Here is a 22,501-nt window from a genome sequence, read left to right on the forward strand (position 1 = left end):
TGATTAAGGGTCATAGAATTTGGCCCCATCTCATTTTGGATCCTCTTGATCTGGTGCTATGCATCAAATTGCTAAGCAGTATTTGGAAGTGATTTTCCACCCATCCCCTGACATCTTTTGTTTGGTTTTGTATAGTAAGACACAGATTAACTAGGTATGCATGTTCTTCTTTAAAGCAGGAAAAGCAGGTTTTCAGCTAAGTTTCTGAACCATGAACCCAGCAAAGATTTTTAGAAACCATTCAAACCTCTGTGGTGTGCTGAATTTAAATGAGTCTTTTTATGTAAAGACCCACAGCTTATAACCCAAAGTCAAACACAAATAAATTTATTATAACCAGAACAAAAATCTGATTGAATACAGCAGCAAGCACTGCTCATCAGCACAGCCTCTCACTGACAGCTGTAAAAGTCTGGAATTAACCCTTATGTTTTTCAAGTAGGGGGTGGGAGAGAAGATGCGCAATTCCAATGAGAAACATGAAGTTAAACCCCCCCCACAACTCTGAAATCGTAATTCTGACATCTACTGGAGGAATATTGTAAATAAATCAATCCCAGTCTTGTGAAAAATCAATTGTGTCCCAGATTTAAAGAGATCTCTTGAAGTGTAGAAGGACTACCACCACCTCCGGAGAAGCTATAAAGATACATCCCTTCATTTCAAAATTATGAACAATGTACAAGACCAGAAATCCTAAAGGATAAATTTTATCCTTAGAGCTTTTCTCCAAAGATTTCTCTTTCATCTTTACATACACTGTAGAATTCTCTTTCTATATGTTGTCATAAAGGACTAGGGTTGTGGAGATCTTGAGTAGAACTCATAGAGATAAACAAGTTCATCATTTTAGTCCCAAAGAAGATTTAGATAAATTTGGATACAGCTTTGACAAACATTAAATCTCTTCTTTAATGATGTTCCTCAAACAAAACAGTTAGCAAAATATTTGAATTTCTTTGTATAATGTCACATTTTAATGTAAACATCAAATAATGTACCAAAAGTTTTACTGGAAGAAAAAAAAAACCCCAGAAAAAAAAAAAAGCCCAAAAAAACCTTAAAGCGGCACAATTCTTTATCTTTATACCACTGGCGAAGGGGAGAAAAAAGCCAGATTACAAACATTTACACATGCATAGTGGAAAAAAAACAAGTATTTTACTAAATTCACGCAATTTTTTTTAAAATAGTTATTAAATCTACTAAGCACCAACATACCTAAAAATTTATTTTCAGCTTCATGATTCATTTAAAAAACCTATCAAATTAACCTTTCAAACAAGCTTAAATTAGTAGCTTGTCTAAAAATAAAATGTAGAGCATTTTTTTAAGTATACCAATGCTTTTTATCTGAATGTTTCCAAACAATGGCAAGTGTCTGCAAAGAATGCCTTTACTTTACCCTACAGTGGATGGAGAATACAATACCACATCATACAGAATCTAAAACTATAAAAGTCTCAGAATGCAGCATCCCTTCACAAAAAAGCTGATAAAACTGAAAGTATTTATAAGATGCTGCACCTTTATTTAAAAAAAAAATTAAATGAATTTAAGCAGAAATAACATACATTTTTACATTAACTGGCCATTTCTGGTACAGAAACCCAGCACAGTATGCTAATGTTATTGAATAAATGTAATTGCTACTTACAATTCCTTTTTAAATACAATTTAGACAAACTTTTTTTTTATTTTTATTTTTTTTAAAGTTGCACAGTTAACCTCTTAGCTGCTAGCTTAATGCAACACATTGGTAACATTACACAAATTAAAAAATTGTGTGTGTGTGTGTGTGTGTGTGTGTGTGTGTGTGTGTGTGTGTGTGTGTGTGTTCTACATAAAAGCTTTCAAAATTCTGACCCACATCAAAAAATGCAAAATAATGGAATATAATTAAAAAATTAGTTGCAAGTCTAGCAGCAAAGCAATTAAGTGAGGATATATTTACTAATATAAACAAAGGGAATAGTTGCAACTACAGGTGAAGCCCCAACTATCTTAGATCTACTGACACAAATAGAAATTAAATTCTCTCTAAAAAAAATAATCTGATTATTTAAAATAGGAGTAAAAGCCATTGCTACCTGATGAACTACCTAGGCTAAGTTCCTGAAACAAAGACAAAGGGTCACTATTCTTTTTTGCCTGCTCAGGAGGAGGTTTGGGCTTTGGCGGAGCCCGCAGAGCACTTGCGTAGGACATGGCAGGCTTGTTCCCCCCAGCATTCTGCTGGCTGTTGCTGTTTGATTCGACGATCTGCTTGTTGGGCATGAGGGGTGGGAACTGGCCGAGATGCTGCAGCATGTTATAGTTGAAGGAATTGGACAGCGGTATATTTTCGGCTTTCAGGTGATCCTCTGGGGGTTTGACTGTCTTCGGTGGAGCTGGAAACAGAACAAATAAAGCCGGTTTAACTAAATAGCCTTCATAAGTGAAATCTGTTTGCTGATGCCCTCATACACAATGATAAACTGACATGCAGATACTGCAGAACCTCAATATTAAGTTAAAATGACAGAAGGCTTGAGATCATTATTAGATTTCTTCAGGGCTTCTTTTCAAATGATTCTCGCTTCAGACTACTTTTTTGCTTAGTCCTCTCTTTTGTACAAGCAAATAAGCCTTACTACATCCACGTTTGTAGGAGACAGAGGGACTAATCCCACTGCGAGTAAGGACTGAGTGGGAATGTAAGGATTTAGCCCCTACAGATTATGTACTGGAACTGAAAAAATCTGACACACAAATAACTTCAGCAGAAATGTGAATACTGAAAAGGTGCTGCTAGTTCGAAAATCAGGTAAAAATAAGATTTTAGTACCTATCCTTCATAGATTTACCATGAGCCACTCCGATTCCAGTGATGGCTCCGTCCTGCACAGCGCTGACTCAATCCAGTTTAAGCACTTCCTTAACTTCAATAGCAGCCAGTGGGGCAATTTGCATGCTTAAAGTCAGGCACATGCTTAAGTGCCTTACTGGATCGAGGTCAAGAGCACACAGTATTTCGCAGGATTGAGCCCTGAGAGAACATTACTTTTTTCTTACTGATTTCCAATTAGTTTAAAAGACCTCTTTCTTATTACAGCATGTCACACATCTTCAGTGTAGTTGTGTCAGTTTCACACCTGTAACATGCCAGGGGCTGATCACACATTTCTCTGGTTCCTTATTTTGGAAATTCTTTATAGATCGATTACACTAATCCTCTAGCTGCAGCTTTACATTCCCTCTGTGCAGGGGGTTGAATTCTACCTTGAGTAACATAGGCAATAGCATTACAAGGTGTAACTGAAGGCAGCATTTAAGATGAATGCTTTCAGTACTAGTACTTGTATTCAGTACTAGTATTTGTGTGTTTTTTAAGCAAGAGGATGTTTTAGAAACAAAAAATAAAATAAGACATTTCAATTTAAGTGGAAGCTAAAGAATATTTCCTGATGGCCTAGAGCCCAGTATCTTGCAAACAGTCATACAATGAATTTTGAGCATGCGAGTAATCTGGCACACTGAGGTTCTGGTCCATGACCTGGGCTCAGAGCGCTATGGTAATACAAATATTATGATTTATTAATACTCATGTACTGTAACTTAACATGTGCATAACTATATGCAGAACAGGGCCTAACAGTACAATTTAATGATGTCTGAGGAAATGTGGGTCTCCTTTTTCTCCCATTTTGCAAAATTATTCATGACTATTAGTTAACTCTTATCCTGAAAACAAAGATATTAAAAATGAGGAAGAGCCAACCTGAGCATAATAGGTCAGATATAAATATATCTTACTGTAAAATATATTCTATATTTCAAAGTTGGGTACATTTCACAAGATACAATCTTTTGTTATACCAAGGTATGGTAAACCAAATCACTGCTTTAGATATTCAGATATTCAAAATAATTGAGGCTCTTTCTTTTAAAAGGAAAGGGTTAACTCATTTGCTGTACTGTCAAATGAATCATCCAGAATGAAATATTTGTGAACAAAAATTAGTGTCTTTTATATTTCATTACTCACGTGAGTGGTCATCAGATTGTCTTGTCTGAGTGGCCATCACATACACTTAAAACACTACTGAAAGTGAGAATCAGAGGCAACAACATGCTGTTGGAACAAGATGAATATTGAGGGCTGCCCAACTTACGGCCAAAATGATTTAATAAGAGACTATACTAGTCAAAAAACTGTACCTCACAATTAATCTTTCCAGTTTTTGACAAAAATAATCTCTTATTAAATGACTTTGGCCTTAATATTGTAACCTACTTTAGGCAATGTTTATAGCCAAGACCCAGGAATTATTTCTGTTTTATGAGTGCTGGCATTTGTAAAAGAACTTTAGCCCCTTTTACAGGGCAATTAAACAGTGGCAATTATTTTCCTTTTGTATTACATGGTTATAATTTTCCTTCTCGAGGCACCACAAGTCACAGAATGTTGCCATGCACTGGGAAACAGTGTCTGCCTTTCACCCAGAGAATTCCTAAACGGATTATATTTCACTGTTTCCCAAGTTTGTAAAATGGCTTGGGATCCTTTGCTGTGATGAGTGCTATACAAACAAGATATTTTCATAGCAACAAATCCCTTTAAAAACGGTGAATGATCTGGCAGATCTGACCTGTTGTACAGCACTGCTTATGCATATGGTGCGATTTCAAAGGATGCACGATAACCATTTGTTTTCAATCTCCTGTGTTATTTTAAACTTATTTTTGCAACTCGCATAATTTTAACAGGTGCAAGACATTACTTTCTAACCAAATAATGTTTGCGATAGTTCCCCCTCTAGGGACACAGTACTATAGTACAAGTGCTACTGTTTAGGGACCTCTATATTAGTGCTTTTATGTTCAGTCAAAAGGAAACCAATTTCCTGATCTTGCTGTACACAGGTCTAGTGTGTGCTCAGGAGCTATCACACAGAGGTATAAGATACAATCCATAAACACTGCATGTTAAGGCCATAATTTCTATTTCATCAGGAAAAGCTGATTACATTAAGTCAGTAAACTTAATTCTGTGCTATAAGGTCAGAATGCCTTGGCTCTTACATACCAAAGGAGGATGTATTTATTTGTGTGCCACAAGACACATTTCACATTAGCCCAATAATGTTACCGTATAAGGTCAAAGAAGTTGTTTCCCAATCAGTTTTCTACGTAGGAGAGAAAGCCTGGGTTAACTATTAGGAGAAACTATTATAAGAACAGGTAGGCAAGGCAACAATCTGCTAAGGAAGGAGAAGCTGTGAAATCAGTAGGAGAGATATTCAGGAGTCACCCATCTTCTGTCAGTTATTCACACTGATCCTCCAGCTGATGGTGGACTAGCTGACCCATTAGAGAAAGGATGCCTCATGTTGGGACCTATGCTAATTCAAACACTCTTTATCCAATGAGACAGATCTCCCAGGGTGGGGAATGTCTTTCACTTTCCTTCTCGTTTCATAGCTTAAACAGGCTAAAATTAAAATTTATAGCACCTGTACATAACGCATTCACAAACTGAAACTCAGACTTCCAGTGCAACCCAACTTATTACTGATGTTTTAGACTGAATGCACTCTTGTTAATTGATATGTTCTTGCTCCATATTTAACTCCTCCTGTAACTATAAGAAAATTGTGCTTTAAAGCGACGAGTATGGAACAGCTTTCAAGTGAATTTTCTGAATCCTAATGAAGTACCATACTTTTAGCTGGGGAATTCTGCTCCTGTCTTCCAGAAGCTAGGAAAACTCAGCCGTTTATTTGGAGGATAATGATATAAATGAAATCTAAAATAATGCCGGTGATGGGCAGTGGGCATATTTTGTAATTGTTCCCATCTTTAAAAATTAAATGTTAATTTCATGAGTTGAGTATACAAAAACACCAGTGCAGGATGATTATCAAGTACAAAGAAATAAGTACACAGAACAGCCTCATATTAGAAAGGCCACAGACACCTCCTGAACAGGTTTGTTTTTAACAGAAAGGTCGACAGACAGAAAGAACAGACAGGACAGACAGGGTTACGTAGCTTACAAAAAGAAAGCAAAAGATTAAAGAGAGAGGCCAGATGACTTGCATGAGGGCCCCGGGTGAGAAAGAGGCACCCAACACAGAAAGAAATACATACTAAATACCACTGACAACAACTTAACCTATGCTCAGTCTAAAAAAGAAAGTCACATACAGCAGAATGTATGTCAAGCCTCTCAAACTGCAATCTAGGAAGAGCCTTCAAGAGCGTGCAAAAACCCAGAACAATTTTATGGCAGTCCTCTTGTACTCCATGAATCTAACGGCTGCATTTTTAAATATTCTTGTTGCTTCCATTCCTGATATCCCAAAATGTTAGCCCCTCCACCCTCTGCTGTCAACGACTGCTCATTCCAGGCAATGAGTCAAGGCAGGGGTGCAATACTAGCGTCTTATTTCAGACGGATAAAATAACATCAGCCACAAACACTGAAATTGCTGGGGCCTAGTCACTAACAATTAGTACCACAAACGAGAGTTAAGATTGGACTAGAATTAGGCCTGCAAAACTAGAAACATAGAAAAACTTAGAAGACCTCAAAAGTGGATTGCGTTTCTTTGCATTAGGTGCTAGACACAACAAATGTGTGTGTGTGTGTGTGTGTGTGTGTGTGTATTTATTTATTCATTCATAAAAATGGCTTCCATGCCTAAGAATGGAAACATGTTTGTATCAAATACTGATGCTAGTCTAACTTGCCCAGCTGGCTTTAGGATTTATCAGTTGGTAGCAATAGATATGTAAGGTACATTTTATATTTCCCTATTTCCTTTGAGGATTTTGCTTAGAGCCTTACTCTCAACCTTTACACTAAATCAATGAAACGTGATACATATTGATCCCAACATAGTCTAGCAGGAGTTTCAGAGCTTCCATCACATCAGCAAACCGAAAAGCCTAGAGCAACATCAGATCTGGATGCCACTGTGGTGAGAGAGAATATATTTTTCCAGGGCAAAAAGGAATATCAATATTTTAAAGGATGTGCCCTAAATTTGCAAAGGCACAACCATGACGCTAACATTGCTGCAGTAACTGAGGGTATAATATTTCCAATAGTGTTTTGGAAGATCAAAATTTTAGCACTCTGAAAACGGAAAATGCATGAGAAGAAAATAATTCTAAAGCACTGCAGCTAATCTGTGTCAGTTTTTTCGTTCACTCTCTGCTGACTTTTCTTTTAGTACATATGCCATTAATTTAAAACACCTTAGTAACTAGTGCACCATGAAACCGAAAGGAAGCAGAAACTGCATGACACTATTGGTTTTAAGAAGTTGACCAAATACAAATAGGTCTTTTAAAGATAATAAACAGTGGCTATGAATAAGAGTTGTTAATACTTATATGGAAAGTTCAGATACATTAATACTGATAAAATAAAACTTAAAAAACAAAAGAGAGCTTGTTTTTTATTTGAAATAAGTGTGGAGAAAAGGTGCCATACTGGCAGACTTCTTGTTTGCAAAGTAGCAGAGCAAGATTCCCTATGCTGTTCCAGCTCTGTTCTGGGGTGAGCCCCTCCAGCAGTGAAAAACTAGTTCGATGTCCATGTTAAATCAGTTTCCACTAAGACTGCCAGCAAGGAAGCCAGTTTCAAGTGTGATTCTCCTGTGATGTACCCATGTCTATCTGTCAATATGCTATGATGGCCTATAGCACTGACACGTTTAAGCATGTGAGTTCACTAGGAAGTGCACTGAGATCTCAAACTCAATTCCTATAGATCACAGTCAAAATCTAAGATGGTGGCAGTAACAGCAACCACTGCTTTAAGGTGAAACAACATATCTCACACCACACCCCTTTTGTCACCAGGTCCTGTTAAGCACAAACTGGCTGAACTTGAATCAACGGAAGAGAATGTTTGAACTTAGTAATATTTCTGGAGGAGAGTGGAGCTATTTGGAGGAATTGCTTCATAGCATTCACTTCTCAGTCACATGCAACAGACGAACCTGCTAACTACCTGAGACAACAGTATATGAAAATAGGACTTGTGCACAACAATTAAAAACCAAAATAATGAACACTTCAGAAATATTTTGCCTAAATTCGCTTCAAGTCTCAGCAGACAATACACATACATTGTGAAGAGCAGCTAAGCCTCATTTAGAGTTTGTCACTCCGGCTCAAGCAGTTCACCCCAGTAAGGCAAGTGGAGGGATTTAGAAAAAGAGAAAGATTACTTACCTAACAGTTCTCTGGGTGGTACTGCTCTGTTGGATCCGTTGCATGGAATGTTCTGATATGGGGCAGATGCGGTGGAGTTTACCCACAACTCAGGGGATGAATAGTTGAAAGAAGACTGGTTACTATGGTCCTGAAGCTCTTTACACTGACCAAGATTGTCTTGAGGAGTGTTAAAATCTTCAGAACAAGCCTGGACTGAACTAGAGGAAATTCTTCTTTGGTACAACGGCCTGCCTGGTCCTCTTGGTTCATACTGAATTAAAAAAAAAGTTCTTTAATTCGCTGGCATACATGTTATGACAATTTCCCCCCTACATCTCTCTTACAAATCCACTTGTGAAAGTGCCTTCAAACACTGAAAAATCTTAAGAAATTCCCACTAGTAATGATTGCATTAATTGACAAAGACTGTTAATGATAAACATCAACAATAACTTAAAGCATATAACAAAGAGAGTAGAGCTAAGGTTGAGATTTCTTGATTTGTAAATACTGGATATCTCAACCTAACGTTAGTTTTCTTTTGCACAGTATCTCTCTATAAACATGCAAATTTAGTCTCCAAAGGCTTAAATAAGGGAGAGGGGCATTTACATGAACAGGTGAAAATGCTCAATTACAATGCACAGAAAATAACTGGCAGGTTTGACCTCTGATTTCTACTATAACACAGGAATGACTTGCATACCAGGATTTGGGAAAGGATGAGGTCCTATTTATATGCTGGCCTTTGCATAAAGATATGCGCACAGAGAACAAATGCTTTGAAGAACGGTTTGTTATCACGGGGAATAATGCAAAGAACTGTATTTGAAAACACAGAAAAGACTTGCTTCCATTGATCTTGCAGACAGTGTAGATGAAAAAGACAGGAGATGCATTAACCCCTCGGTACCAATAGTTGAGATTTACGGATGCTCTAAATGCTTGGGCAATTCAGGGCAGACACCCTCTGTTAAGGTTTAGTGCAAAAGATAAAGTTGGAGTAATGTAGAAATTATGGTCACAACTGAGTGAAAGAAGAGGGAGAGCCTTATTTTGCTTTAAGATGGACTCTAATGGTCATTTGGGGGAAGACAGGTGTCCCACAGTTTTACCCTTCTCTGCTGGTGTGAACTTGTCTAAATAAGGCAAAGGTAAAGTTACTTCTAGATGACGGCAGAGCAAACGTACAGTAGTGTGAAAGTGGAGATTTCTGCCGGGGACAAATATGGACTGAGAAAGGCAAAAGGCCAAAAATGGTTTTGAAGTGCAGGCACCTAATTTCACATTTCCGAGTAAGGAAGTCCCATTTTGAGTAGAGATGCAGAGAGCATTTGAGCAGAGACGCTGCACATGGAGATAAAAAACAGCTTTAAAAATTAGCCTGATATTACTATATTCCACCCCAAAAAATCAGTACTAAAAGAGCAATAAGAGTCAATGAAAAAGTGCTATCGCAATAGTAAGTAGAATAATACTATGTATATAATAGAAAAGCATGAAAATACTAAAAATTTTATTTACAAAGCTGAAAATATAACAAATGAAATAAATCTTAAAATACAAACAGAACACCTGACTGCAAGCAATTTGGGGCAAGGACTGTCATTTTCTGTGTGACTACACGGTGCCCTATCTAACTGGCCTCCAGACGCTACCACAATTCAAATGTTAAAAAGGTAGTAGCATAAAAAGTCAAATAAGGAGACTGCACCGAAAAAGGGGTGGGGGGGGGAATGCACAGAGTGATGGAGATTAAGGACCTAATATTTAAAAGGACATTTGCTGGCACGTAAAGCAAGACCAGGTAAATAACTGTGTGTGCAAATATATGGTCTTGACTGAGGCCATTTTGATCTAACTACTGTATCTGATTTGCAGGGAAGAGAGGGTGTGTTTTAAAAGCCAGGCTCTGTGCCTGAAATAAGTTTAAAACATATTTAGTTTTCACAGGCTTTTTGTAAATGGAGAGACCATGACCTGAGGCAGATATTGGAGAATAACTGATCATTAGAGACAACTTAATTGTAAAATTCTTTGATTGTTAAAAAGAGTAAGACAATCTTGAAGGAAAGTTTTCTTCCAAAGCCTCCTTTGGCTCCAGCTTTTGGGACACAGGATTTTCTTTTTTTAATTTGCTTTAAAAAAAACGTATTTTTATTACATAAAATGTAAGAAACATACATTGCTCCCCCAATGTATCTGCTTGTGGGCACATCCAGTATGACTGGCCAATCAAAGAATAAAATGCTAGCAAATTACTGAACATAGATTTCTTGCTACTACTAAAGTCAGTAGGAGGTTTGCCATTGATTTTAATGGCAGCAAGACTGAGTCCATATCATATTTCCAAAGTGTAAATAAAATGTAATATATTTCAATCAGATATTACATAAATTAATATTATGGCCTAGAATAATTCAAAAGAACTTTTTTTGATGTTTTGAACTGGGGCCAGATTTAAAAAGGTATTTAGGTGCCCGAGATGCAAATAGGTCATCATAAGATTTACAAAAGCGCCTAAGCAAGTTAGGTGCCTAACTCCCATTGACTTTCAATGAAAATCCTGCCAAAATCAAATTGGCTAATGCCTGAAGTTCTAGCCCTAAATGTAATTCAGTATGTTAGTACTGTAGTTTGATCACATTGATAGAATGAAAAATAATCTGATAAATGGTAAACTGAAGGGGGATGCACCTAGAAAACATACTTTCCACATTGGCACTATCAATATTTTCTCTGTATTTGATTTACTGGGGTCAGTCTGCCTCCTGTATGATGACTTATGTGACCCTGCACAACTCTGAAGGAGCATGGGGGTCAGTGGGAGTCCAGAGCGCCCAGCACTTCACCAGATCGAGAGGTGAGGATGCTCGGCATCTTACAGGATCAGACTCTCTGTAGCAGCCACAGTAAACAACAGTCACCTTAGAAATACTGTTTATCACAAACTACGCAGGAGAAATTGCATCAGAATGAAGGTTTTTCACATGCACTCCAGAGTTCAGGGCACGTATTATATCCAAGGGAAAAATGTCAGACACTGAGCAGTGACATTTTGAGCTATTGTGAATCTCTCTGCTCTAGCTTTCTCCTCTTCAATATAGAGCACTTAAGCCTCCAATTATGAGCCACCTCTAAAAAAGTACCTTTAGAAAAAGAGGGAAAATGTCAGTTTGGGTAGATAAAAATTGTTGAATCATTGTTTTCCTTCAATCCCTAACCATGCAATTAGAGTTTGACTGTGATATATCTTGAATTCCCCCAACAGGAAGGCTGCTTCTGACAATTTTGTTTTAGGACATTGGTGGCAGAACACCCTGGATACGTAATGTATCCAATATGTTGCTGCTCCTTTTAGAGTTTAAATTTGCATCTTAAATCAAAGGTTAAAAAGCTCCATGAGGGCTTGGGTCCTGAAACCCTTATGTGAGTAGCCCCACTGACCTAACATTAAATACCTGGTGCTTGTAAAAACATGCAAGGATAGATCTTTATTTGGTGTAGACATAGCTCCATTATGGAACTACACTGACTTTCAGCCACACAGGATCTGGCTCTCAAGTTATATTTCTGCCTCTTTAATCTCTGTTGGTTATACAGAAGGCAGGATTGATTAAAAGCCATGATTGTGTTTTAGGGAAGAAGAGGCTCCATGGCAAATGGCTCACAGGGGTGGTCTAACACAGTGGCTCTCAACCTTTTCAGACTACTGTACCCCTTTCAGGAATCTGATTTGTCTTGTGTTCTCCAAGTTTCACCTCACTTTAAAACTAGTTGCTTACAAAATCAGACATGAAAATACAAAAGTGTCACAGCGCACTATTACTGACAAATTCCTGACTCTCTCATTACCATATAATTATAAAATAAATCAACTGGAATACATTTTGGAATACAGTATATAGAGCAGTATAAACAAATCACTAAGAAATTTTAGTTTGTACTGACTTCATTAGTACTTTTTATGTAGCCTGTTGTAAAATTAGGCAAATATCTAGATGAGCTGATGTACCCTCTGGAAGACCTCTGCGTACCTGCAGGGGTGCACATATCCCTGGTTGAGAACCACATGCACCTGCTTTCTAATCACCAGATTCAATGGGTGGAAGGAAGTGATCAACCATATCAGAACAACTGTGCATGTAGGAAGATGCCTGCTTCTCAAGAAAAGGCAATGCCTCTCTCTCACATTCCTGAGGAAACATAGGTACTTAACACAGAGGATTCTATACAATTAAACTCCATTTTAAATATATATAATATATTTAAATATTTAAAATAAAATTCATAGTGTTTATCAATATCTATTCAATAGCTTCATAAATGGTTGGATAATGGCACAGTTATAAAGTTTGTGGACGATACCAAGCTGGGAGGGGTTGCAAGCGCTTAGGAGGACAGGATTAAAATTCAAAAGGATCTTGACAAACTGGAGAAATGGTCTGAAATAAATAGGGTGAAAGTGAATAAGGACAAATTCCCATGAATATTAATAGTATGAGCACAGGAGCAAGCCCATAGTACCGATCATCATTCAGAAACAACAGGTGAAAGCCTGGCCCCAGTGAAGTCAATGGGAGTTTTGCCCTTGACTTCAGCGGAGCCAGGATTCATCCATTGAATTCAAAACCTGAATTATTTGTTACACAGGTAACATGCAAATTCAAAAAGAGTTTGTCCCCACTAACATCTCAAAGAATTCAGAATATATTATCTACCATAAAAGGAGGTTATACAGCTAGATCTGGCAGACAAAGAAGGAGGAAGGAAGGTTGATGCAGGTTTTTTTTTTTTTTTTAAATCCTTAAAACAGAAATTTGATGCGTATGTTACAGCCAATCCTTTTCCGAGGCATAAAAAAAAGAAGTTGATACACAGAACATTTAAGTTCAACTTAAATGAGTGCATTAGATACTTCTTCCCACGAACTTCAGTTTTAAAAATTACCCATTTACAAGTAATTTTACTTTTATTATTTTTTGTGGAAGTGTTGAAGACCAATTTTATTTTGTAAATGGCTTTAGCTCAACATGCAATGCCGATTTCTTTGGTTTAATGTAACAGAATTGGCTTTACTAATTTCACTGCTCTCAGTATTCAGGGCAGATATCACTATTCACAGTATATGTATAGGTGTAGATTTTCCTGCTGATATATATTTTTAATGGACAGGATAATAGAAAGAGAAGCAATTCCATAGGGCTTACAGATTGTCTCTCAGTTTAAAAAAAACTAAATTATTATTGCTGAATAAGTTAGATTCCGGCTGGCAAAACTACTATATCCAGTTTCCCCTTGTGTCATATTTTGTAAACTTAGAAACAGATGAAAAATAGCAACAAATGATTGGACAGGCTGCACAGAAGTCAATGCTTTCTTGCCTTCGTCTGGCTTAGAATATTATACGACATAGGAACGCATTTCAGACTTCTTAATTGATGCCTGGTACCAGAACCGTCCCTTGGGTAGGATGAATTGGGGCGACCAGTCCGGGCCCCACACTTTGGGGGGCCCCGCAGGCCGGAGCGATTGGTCAGCGCAGTCAGTCCCAGAAGAGACAAATTTGTCACTTCCGCCCCGGGCCCTGCACTCCTTTAGGGACGGCCCTGCCTGGTGCTAAAGGTAATAAGTCATGCATCTACTTGTGGGTGACAATGATGAGCGTAAGATGGAATGTAATTGAATATATACTCTTTGCACCTATCAAATGGAATTGATGCAAAGAGCTTTGTGTCAGATATGCACATACAAAAAGGAATCAGGTGTGGACAACAACAAATGTGTGTACTGTAACACTAATTTATGAAGAAACACAAAGTATCTATATGGATATGGCTACATCTGAAGGTAATACAGATATCAGTGTAAAACATCCTTTGAATTGTGAAATATTTCTCTGTACTACTTATCTTACTGCTCTGCAATATCAAGTCTATGGTAAGATTAATGAGAAGAAAGGACAAAGTATCTCTCACAGGTCATCAGATATAAAAACACAGGCGTGTTGCAGATGTACAAGCTGTTTCAGCTAAAAACATTTATTTACTACCTGTGTAGCAATGCGATAACTCTGATAACTTTACAACAATTCATATTTGTTTCCAATAATACCTGTTCCAAGGAGACAATACTCCATAAAGTCTGCAGGAAAACTGAAAATTATCTGTCCATCACAGCACATCATTTAAATCTTAAAATGCATGAACTATTCAATGCTATGTACACATCTAGCTCCTGCACTTAGTTATATACAAAGAACATAACATATTCTGCCTAAAACAAAGTATTTCCGTACATAGTAAAGTTTAAGACTTTAAAACACAAACCCTGAGTTTCTGGAAAAGGCAATGATAACTAAAATACAATCAGGTAAGAGAGAGCAGCATTCTTCCTCAAAAAGCTTCACACACATTTCATTCTGGTGCACAAGGGATATGCAGGTAGGTCAGCACCCACTATATACCACAGAGAAAGATCTTCAGACTGGCCCCACATAGGCAGAATGAGAAAGCCACTCTAACGTGGGCTAAGGGATGAGCCGCAGATCCATATTCCTTCAGATCCAGTGGCACTATTATCTTCTGCAACTGGTACAGCGGCAGCAGGGTCTGTGCCCCCTGGCCCCGGTTTGGGGATACATTTAACATCTCAAGTGACCCCTCACTCCACCCATGTAGAATTTAAATACTCCAGCTTTGTATTCTGCATCAAACATTTGTGGAGTGCCTATACTAGCATTTACAAATGTGTTTGCTGACTTGATTAATTGGCAATCAATTAAACTGCGTTAAAAACAAGAGCAAAAAGCTTACCCTAGCCATACCCTCGTGGCTCAGGGCTGAGTGTACTCAAGCCCCAGTGAATGCAATGGGAGTTGAGAGTACTCTGCATCTCTCTTGTATTTAGCCCTAACGGTGAAAATGAACAAAAACGTGCATAAACCTTCTGCAGTGGCAAACCCTCCTCCCACACTGTAAGAATGTCAGCAATACAGGCTGTAGCACAGTGAAAACTCACTTGTTAAATTCATCTTGACTATGACATTTTAAAAATACCCTCTAGTTCTCATTCTCACTCGCTTTGAGAGCACATAAACACAGGGACTGTTAGGTGAAAAAGCCGGAAAGGCTGGCCAGGCTGGTCGTTTCTGTTATTTAGCAATTGATCCCCACATATTTGTCTTTCTTCCAACTATAGCAGTGACAAAACTGAGGCCTTGATCCGACAAAGACTTACACAAGTGCTTAATGAGTAGCCCCATTGACTTCAATTGGAATTCTGATGTGCACAGAGTTAAGCATGGGCGTAAGTCTTTGAATAATCATGACCTTAGTTGTCCTCCTGTAATGTCTGAAGCCTTGATTTCCATGGTGATGTGCACGTGGAAATATTCTGCACTGCCAATCAGTAGACACAGGAGACACTGAAACAGTGTGCTCTGCCCATGGCGGGGGTGGGAAAAGGGCAGGAGAGTAGGGCAGAGATTTAGGGCTTGTCTACGCTTAAAACACTACAGCAGCACAGTTGAGCCACTCTAGTGCTTCAGTGTAGACACTATCTATGCTGATGGCAGGGAGTCTTCCATTGGTATAGGTAATCCACTTCCCTGAGAGGTGGTACCTAGGTTGATGGAAAGCGCTTCCACATGGGGATTTGGGCATCCTAACTATGCTGCTCAGGGGTGTGGATTTTTCACACCCTTAAGTGATGTAGTTATGCTGATCTAATCTTCTAGTGTAGACCAGGCCTTACTCACACTGCTGGAATGGATCAGATAAAGGCCTACAGCAGTGGTTCCCAAAGTAGGAGCAGTGCTTGTTCAGGGAAAGCCCCTGGCGGGCCGGGCATGTTTGTTTACCTGCCGCATCCGCAGGTTCAGCCAATCGCAGCTCCCAGTGGCCGTGGTTCGCTGCTCCAGGCCAAAGGGGGCTGTGGGAAGCAGCGGCCAGCACGTCCCTCGGCCCGCGCCGCTTCCCGCAGCTCCCATCGGCCGAGAACGGCGAACCACGGCCAGTGGGAGCTGCAATCAGCCGAACCTGCAGACGTGGCAGGTAAACAAACCGGCCCGGCCCGGCCCACCAGGGGCTTTCCCTGAACAAGTGGCGCCCCCAGTTTGGAAACCACTGGCCTACAGTTTTTCTGTCTTCTAATTTATTATTGGTCTTGATTTCCCCTGAATGTCTTCATCCTCACCTGGAAGGTCCAGAACTGTGAGATTCAGATATTCACTTGGCATCCTCATTTGTAAACACTCTAGCATAGATTTTATTTTAAACAAACTTTTTTACAGCAGTCATAAATTATACCTGCCATCTCTACAACACCTCACTGTCTCCTAACACTGATCCCTGGCTCCTTGTTTCTTTATATTAACCTTGGTAGGGGTAAGAGTCTTCCTTGTGGTCTTCACTTGTTGCTCATGCACACATTGGCCTTCTGAAATCTTTATAATCTTACCCTCTTATTTTATAAAATGTTCTTTTGCTTACTTTATAGCTAGTCTTGGTATATTCACACACTGATCCTTTTTATCCCTTGAAAATAATTTCTAGATAGCACACAGTAACCTCTGACACAGGAACGTTTTTCCTTAAACACTTTCCATTTCCCCACTGTGCCTTTTCCCTTCTAATGCCCTTATTCTAGCTGAGATAAAAAAAATGAAGAAAGGAAAACAGAATGCCTTCAAAGATAAAATAGTAACCTTGATTTTACAAACCTTGCCAGCAGTTTATCTCAGATTCTATGAACACAGAAGAATCAGCTATCCTTATGGGAAAAAGCTACAATATGAAATACTGTATTTTCAAGATCCAAAGATAACTTTTTACTGGTATAAATACATTTTGATCATTTGTGATTCAGAGCTGAAATACTAAAATCACAATTTTTTCCGTTAAAAAGACAGAGACGGTACTTTTGGTTAAAAGATAAATGTCTGATAGTATCAGTATTTGTTTCATATCGCACTAGCCTGACTGTCAAAAGCACACATGTGATGGGAATATCATAAATGAAGTACATCAGTCATCTTTACTTGGTAAAGGGGGAAAACAGACACTTTTGCGAAATGTCAGTGAAAATTAGCTACGTACATGTGAATGAAATTTCCTGTTATGCCCCTCAGCTGCTAGCTACTATGTCACCCAGAAAAAGCAGAGCCAGAGAGAGAGAATATACCAGTCTAATTTCAGCTGCTACGATTTACAGGGGATAAAATACCACTTGGCTTCCCTGACATCGCCTTCTCCTTTTTGGAAGCCCAATTTTTTAAAAGCATCAGAGACTGTTGAGCCTGAACCAAAAGACCACTCAAATCAATAGGGGTCTTTCCACTGAGTTTAAATAGGTTGAGTCTTAGAGAGGGAAAAGACCTATTTAGCAGTACTTCGTCCAGTTTCATTCCAAATGTTGCAAAGTGATGTGGAATGCCTAGCACTTTTCCCTGAGAACTATTCCACCCTCTAAAGACTTCACCATTCAGACATTTTGTATAGGTTTTACTGAAATGGTGGCTACTATTTTCAAACCTTGGCAGTGGAAAGGTGGATTTAATAATGAGCATTTGAAACTGGGAGATAGATCACAACACTGGCTCTAAACTACTTGACAACATCCCACGGTGTAAGTTTGGTATGTCTTGAACTCCAGGACATAAATACAGCTGCCCCCAGTCTCTTCGGAAGTGCTTACAACAAATCTTGAAGAGACTCAATAATGTTCAATTACTCTCAGTAGAGTGATTTACAATGATTCATGCAGGGATATACCATTTTTGGAGAGTTTCACATTTTTTGATAAACAATTAGGAAGTGATCAAAGCTCTATGAACCTGCGAGTGCAGAACCAGAGAGGATTACTGAAGTTTCCTTTTATAATATCTTCAAATTTGGGCTTAACTTCATGTGATACTGAGACTCCCTGGCAAAGGATCCCCTGTTCTTTGCAAACAACTGTCACCTCAGGCCTGACAAACTCACTACATCAAACACATGCCCTACAGGATATTTATCTATAAAAAGTAACATGGAACGTAACTACAAATCTCATAACTTGTCAAGATTCACAATCATTGTGAGATGTATGTATAGCTAATATTTAAGGAATAATGTATTTATACTGAAAGTATGCTTTATGGACTTGGAGTGAAAGTTAGTCACCATGGGGGTGATGTGTCTCGATGATGACCCATTAAGGCCGGAGGGAGTTACTACCCCACCCTTGTTAGTCGGTGATGTAATAATGCAAGGCGCAATTGTCTAGCCTTGCTCCATCCCAAGGGCTAGTCTACACTGGCAACGCTTAACGTGGCTTGTGTAGTCACGGCTCTAAAAAACCCACCTCCATGAGGGGCGTAGCTACCAGCGCTGGGAGCGCGGCTCCCAGGGCTGGCGCACTGTCTATACTGGCGCTTTACAGTGCTGAACCTTGCTGTGCTCAGAAGGGTATTTTTTCACACCCCTGAGCGAGAAAGTTGCCGTGCTGTAAAGTGCCAATGTAGACAAGCCCCAAGACTTTCAATGGAAAACCATATGACAACTGCAAACAATTGAAATCACGTCGAAGTAAAACAGGAACATTACAACAGACAGATAAGCCTGCCTATGAATAAAGACAAAAGCCTGTTGCAGTATAAGACAGGCTGGGGAAAGGCCCTGTGTATCCTTTCACCGAAGAGACATCTTGGGGAGCAGAAACGTCGAATCCTGGCTCCTGTGAAGCCAGCCAGCTCAGCAACACACTGAACTCTGGGAGGACAACCTACTTTCTGAGCTAGGAAAGGTCACTATTAATAAGTGTAGACCCAAGTTCGTGTTATATGATATTGTTTTCTATCGTAACCATTTGTTTCCACCACACTCTCTTGCTTTAAGTGGAATCTTTTCCAGTGGTCTCCAACCTTTTTACGCACAAGATCACTTTTTGAACTTAAGTGCAACCCAGGATCTACCCTGCCCCTTCCCCGAGGGTACAGGAGGGGGCTCTGGGCTGGGACAGAGTGTTGGGGTGCAGGAGGGGGTGAGGGCTCTTGGAGGGAGTTTGGGTGCAGGAGGGGGCTCCAGGCTGGGGCAGAATGTTGTGATGCAGGAGGGGGTATGGGTGCTGGCTCCGGAGGGGGCTCAGGGCTGGGGATTGCAGTGGGGGCTCCTGCCGGGTGGCACTTACCTCGGTCGGTGGCACTCCCAGAAGCATCCCCGCAGCTCCCATTGGCCACAGTTCCCCGTTCCTGAACAAAGGGAACTGTGGGGGTGGTGCTTGCAGGCAGGAGCAGTGCACGGAGACCCCTACCCCCTCCAGGGGCCGCAGAGGTGTGTTGGCCGCTTCCGGGAGTGGCAAGGAGCCTGTCTTAGCCCTGCTGCACCGCCGGACTTTTAGCGGCAGGAGATTGTGATCAACTGTCAGAGGCTCCAGGATCGACCAGTTGATTGTGATCTGCTGGTTGGTGACCATTGTTCTATTCTATCTTAAATAAACTTTACTTTGTTCTGTTTAAAGTGATCACAAGTTCTGTGTGTTATACTGTAGCAGTGATTTAAAGTAAAACTGGTAAACTGGGACACATTGCCTTTTGGGGGCAGACAGAGGATCTGAATTTCTGTGAGCAAGCAGTGTCAAGGGCTGGATATCACAGAGGAATGGATGCACCTCTTGTTAAACTGTGAGGCAAAGACAGGGCTGGCAAATTGCAGAGGAAAGTGCTTGAGTGGCTGACAGGCTGATGGTGTGAGGACTCTAACACCCAGTTACCAGAATCAAGACTCCCCCACTGGAGGCAGGGGATAGCTAGGTGAATCACGGCCCTGGATACCCCAAGAACTGTCACACTGCACTCAAAAACATTTTTGGATAAAGTGCCTAGACAATGCAATGAATAGAACTTTATAAATACAGATCTAGGAAATAGTCTGGATTAGCCAGATTAGATAGATAACACAGAAGAAATAGAAAGCTACAACATGGAGGAATTAAAACCACCACCTGTCTTTAGTTTGTTTTATAATGCGAAGTTGCATCAATTAAAGAGAATATCAACAGCTTTTTCTAACATTAAAAACCCACACCGCATACAAAGGCTCTTAGTCATATTTATGGTTATTTTAGTCCCAGATCAACAAAGCATTTCAGAACATGCTTAACTTTAAATAAGTGAGTAACCTCTTTGACTTCAACAGAACTACTCACATGCTTAAAGTTAAGCACATGCTTAAGTCTTTTGCTGAATTGAGGCATTTAACAGATTAAAACTGCAGATATAGCCAAGTGTGCAGGACAAGATATTTTGAAAAAGACATCAGCCTACATGTGCACTGCAATCCTTTGTAAGAGGATAGCATGTGCCTAACATATTGGTGGATTGGGTTTGTGGTGTATCTGGTTGCGTGAAACTGCAACACATGACACCAAGTCATCCAAAACTCTTTCAAGTACTTTGCAGTTAAAGCATGTAAATCTGAAATTGACTTTTTCAAAATACCTTTTATTCTGCAAACTCTGCAATCTCTAGTTTTAATCTGTTAAAATAAACTTAAATGTGACTAAGAACCTTCAGTTAAAGACATCTAATAATTAGTGTATGCTCCTAGGATTACATATTTCAGAAGATTAGTTTTAACTTAAATTTCTGCAGACCTGTATTGTCAAACGCTTATATGGCATATAAATTAACCACAGCACCATTTAACAAGGTCATTTATACTTTCTGATTTACCAATCTGTATCCAAACGTAAAAATTAACTTTAAAACACAACTTCATCAGTATATGTACTGTCCACTCTGTTTAACTCCTCATCGTCACAAATAATGAACATATGGCTTTAAGTTTGTATATTTATATAAAGAAACAGAAAACCAAGTATTATGTACTATGTTAGTGGAGGCTCATCTTCTCTAATTTGAGAACAATCAGCTTTTCCAGCTGCAACATTGTGGACTTGAAGTAAAATCAATAAACTGTCAAAGCCTAGTGATTAGCAGAGCAGCTCAGATGTTTCTTATAGTTTCTCAGTTGATGAAAGCTCAAACAACTAACTAGATATTTTCTTTTATGATTTAGAACATCAACTCTATTTTAGGTTTTATGCACAGAAAAACAGCGGTCAAGCTGAATGAGCGAACTAAACTAGCTTTCGAATGACTGCTAGTATTCAGATCTCCTGTGAAACTTGACCTTGTAGCAGGAATCTGTGTTAAAAATACATCTAGCATTTTGTTTTCTTTATGGAACTCTGCCCTGGCCTTTATCTGAAGGAGCCCGATTACAAGCTTTAGAGGAAAGATTTGTTCTTTAAACATTTTTTCCTGCATTTGGCAAAGAGTAATCCCTTCCCCTCCCTCAACACCATGTTTTCAAAGGACTAAAATTAATTTGTACTAGTTAAATATTGCTTTGCTTGTACATAAGCAACCAGTGTTGTCAGCATAGCTCTGTAAGGACTATTTATTAGTTTATTGCTACTGCAGAGCCATCAAAGGAAAGAAAACATTGCTCTTGTGCCCCACAAAAATAATTAATAATTGTGTTGAATCTTGGCAACAAAAGAGTAGATTTCATACAGACAGGTGTGGTCTAATGGAGTGGGAAGCCAGTCAGGAATTTCTGACTTCTAATCATGACTTTCTGCCCTGGCCTACACTACAAAATGACTTCGGTATAACTACATCGCTCAAGGGTGTGAATAATCCACACCCAGGAACGACACAGTTATACCGACCTAAGTGCTGGTGTAGAGAGCACTGTGTTGGTGGGAGAGCTTCTCCTGCCAACACAGCTACCACCTCTCATACAAGCAGATTAACTAAGCCGAGGGGAGAAGCTCTCTCCCGTCGGCTTAGAGCATCTTCATTAGAGCACTGCATCTGTGCCAGTGCAGCATTTTAAGAGTAGACCTGACATTACTATGATTCTATTTGTGGCTCTGAGCACGACATTTAAGTTCTTTGAATCTGCAAAAAGGGGTACAATACAGTAGAATTCACTTTTAGTGCTTTATTCAGTTACATGGAATAAGGAATCTATTCTGCTGTCATTGAAGAGCAAGGAAAAACTCCCAGTGGTATAAGCTAAGTCGGATGAGGGCTCAAATCTTAATTTCCAAAAGCCTGTAACTCCCTGCCAGCAAAGCAAAGGGCTGAGTGCAGAGCCCTGAACTACCAGTGTGTGTATGAGGGGAGCGAAAGTGGCTGCAAAACTGTCATTTTTCACAGGCATTCAAGACATGAATTTTTAATCTACAACATGCTTGCAATTCACTATTATTAGCCACATATCATATGTATGTGGAGATA

General features: G+C 39.3%; 1 protein-coding gene across 4 annotated transcripts in view; it reads right to left on the reverse strand.

Annotated features, from left to right (window-relative positions):
• Positions 1 to 567: 567 nt before the first annotated feature.
• Positions 568 to 22,501, reverse strand: part of HELZ (helicase with zinc finger) — a 150,688-nt gene continuing 128,754 nt past the window's right edge. For 2 of the 4 annotated variants that reach the window (XM_074970577.1, XM_074970575.1), the window contains exons 30-31: positions 8,230 to 8,482; positions 568 to 2,390 (exon numbers count right to left, since the gene is read on the reverse strand). In XM_074970577.1, the coding sequence (XP_074826678.1) occupies positions 2,059 to 2,390; positions 8,230 to 8,482 (585 nt within the window). In that variant the 3' untranslated portion in view covers positions 568 to 2,058. The remainder of the gene's footprint in view (positions 2,391 to 8,229; positions 8,483 to 22,501) is intronic. The other 2 variants (XM_074970578.1, XM_074970579.1) reach the window with 1 other exon arrangement.

This window comes from Natator depressus, chromosome 14 (genome assembly GCF_965152275.1).
Source record: "Natator depressus isolate rNatDep1 chromosome 14, rNatDep2.hap1, whole genome shotgun sequence".
NCBI lineage: Eukaryota > Metazoa > Chordata > Testudines > Cheloniidae > Natator > Natator depressus.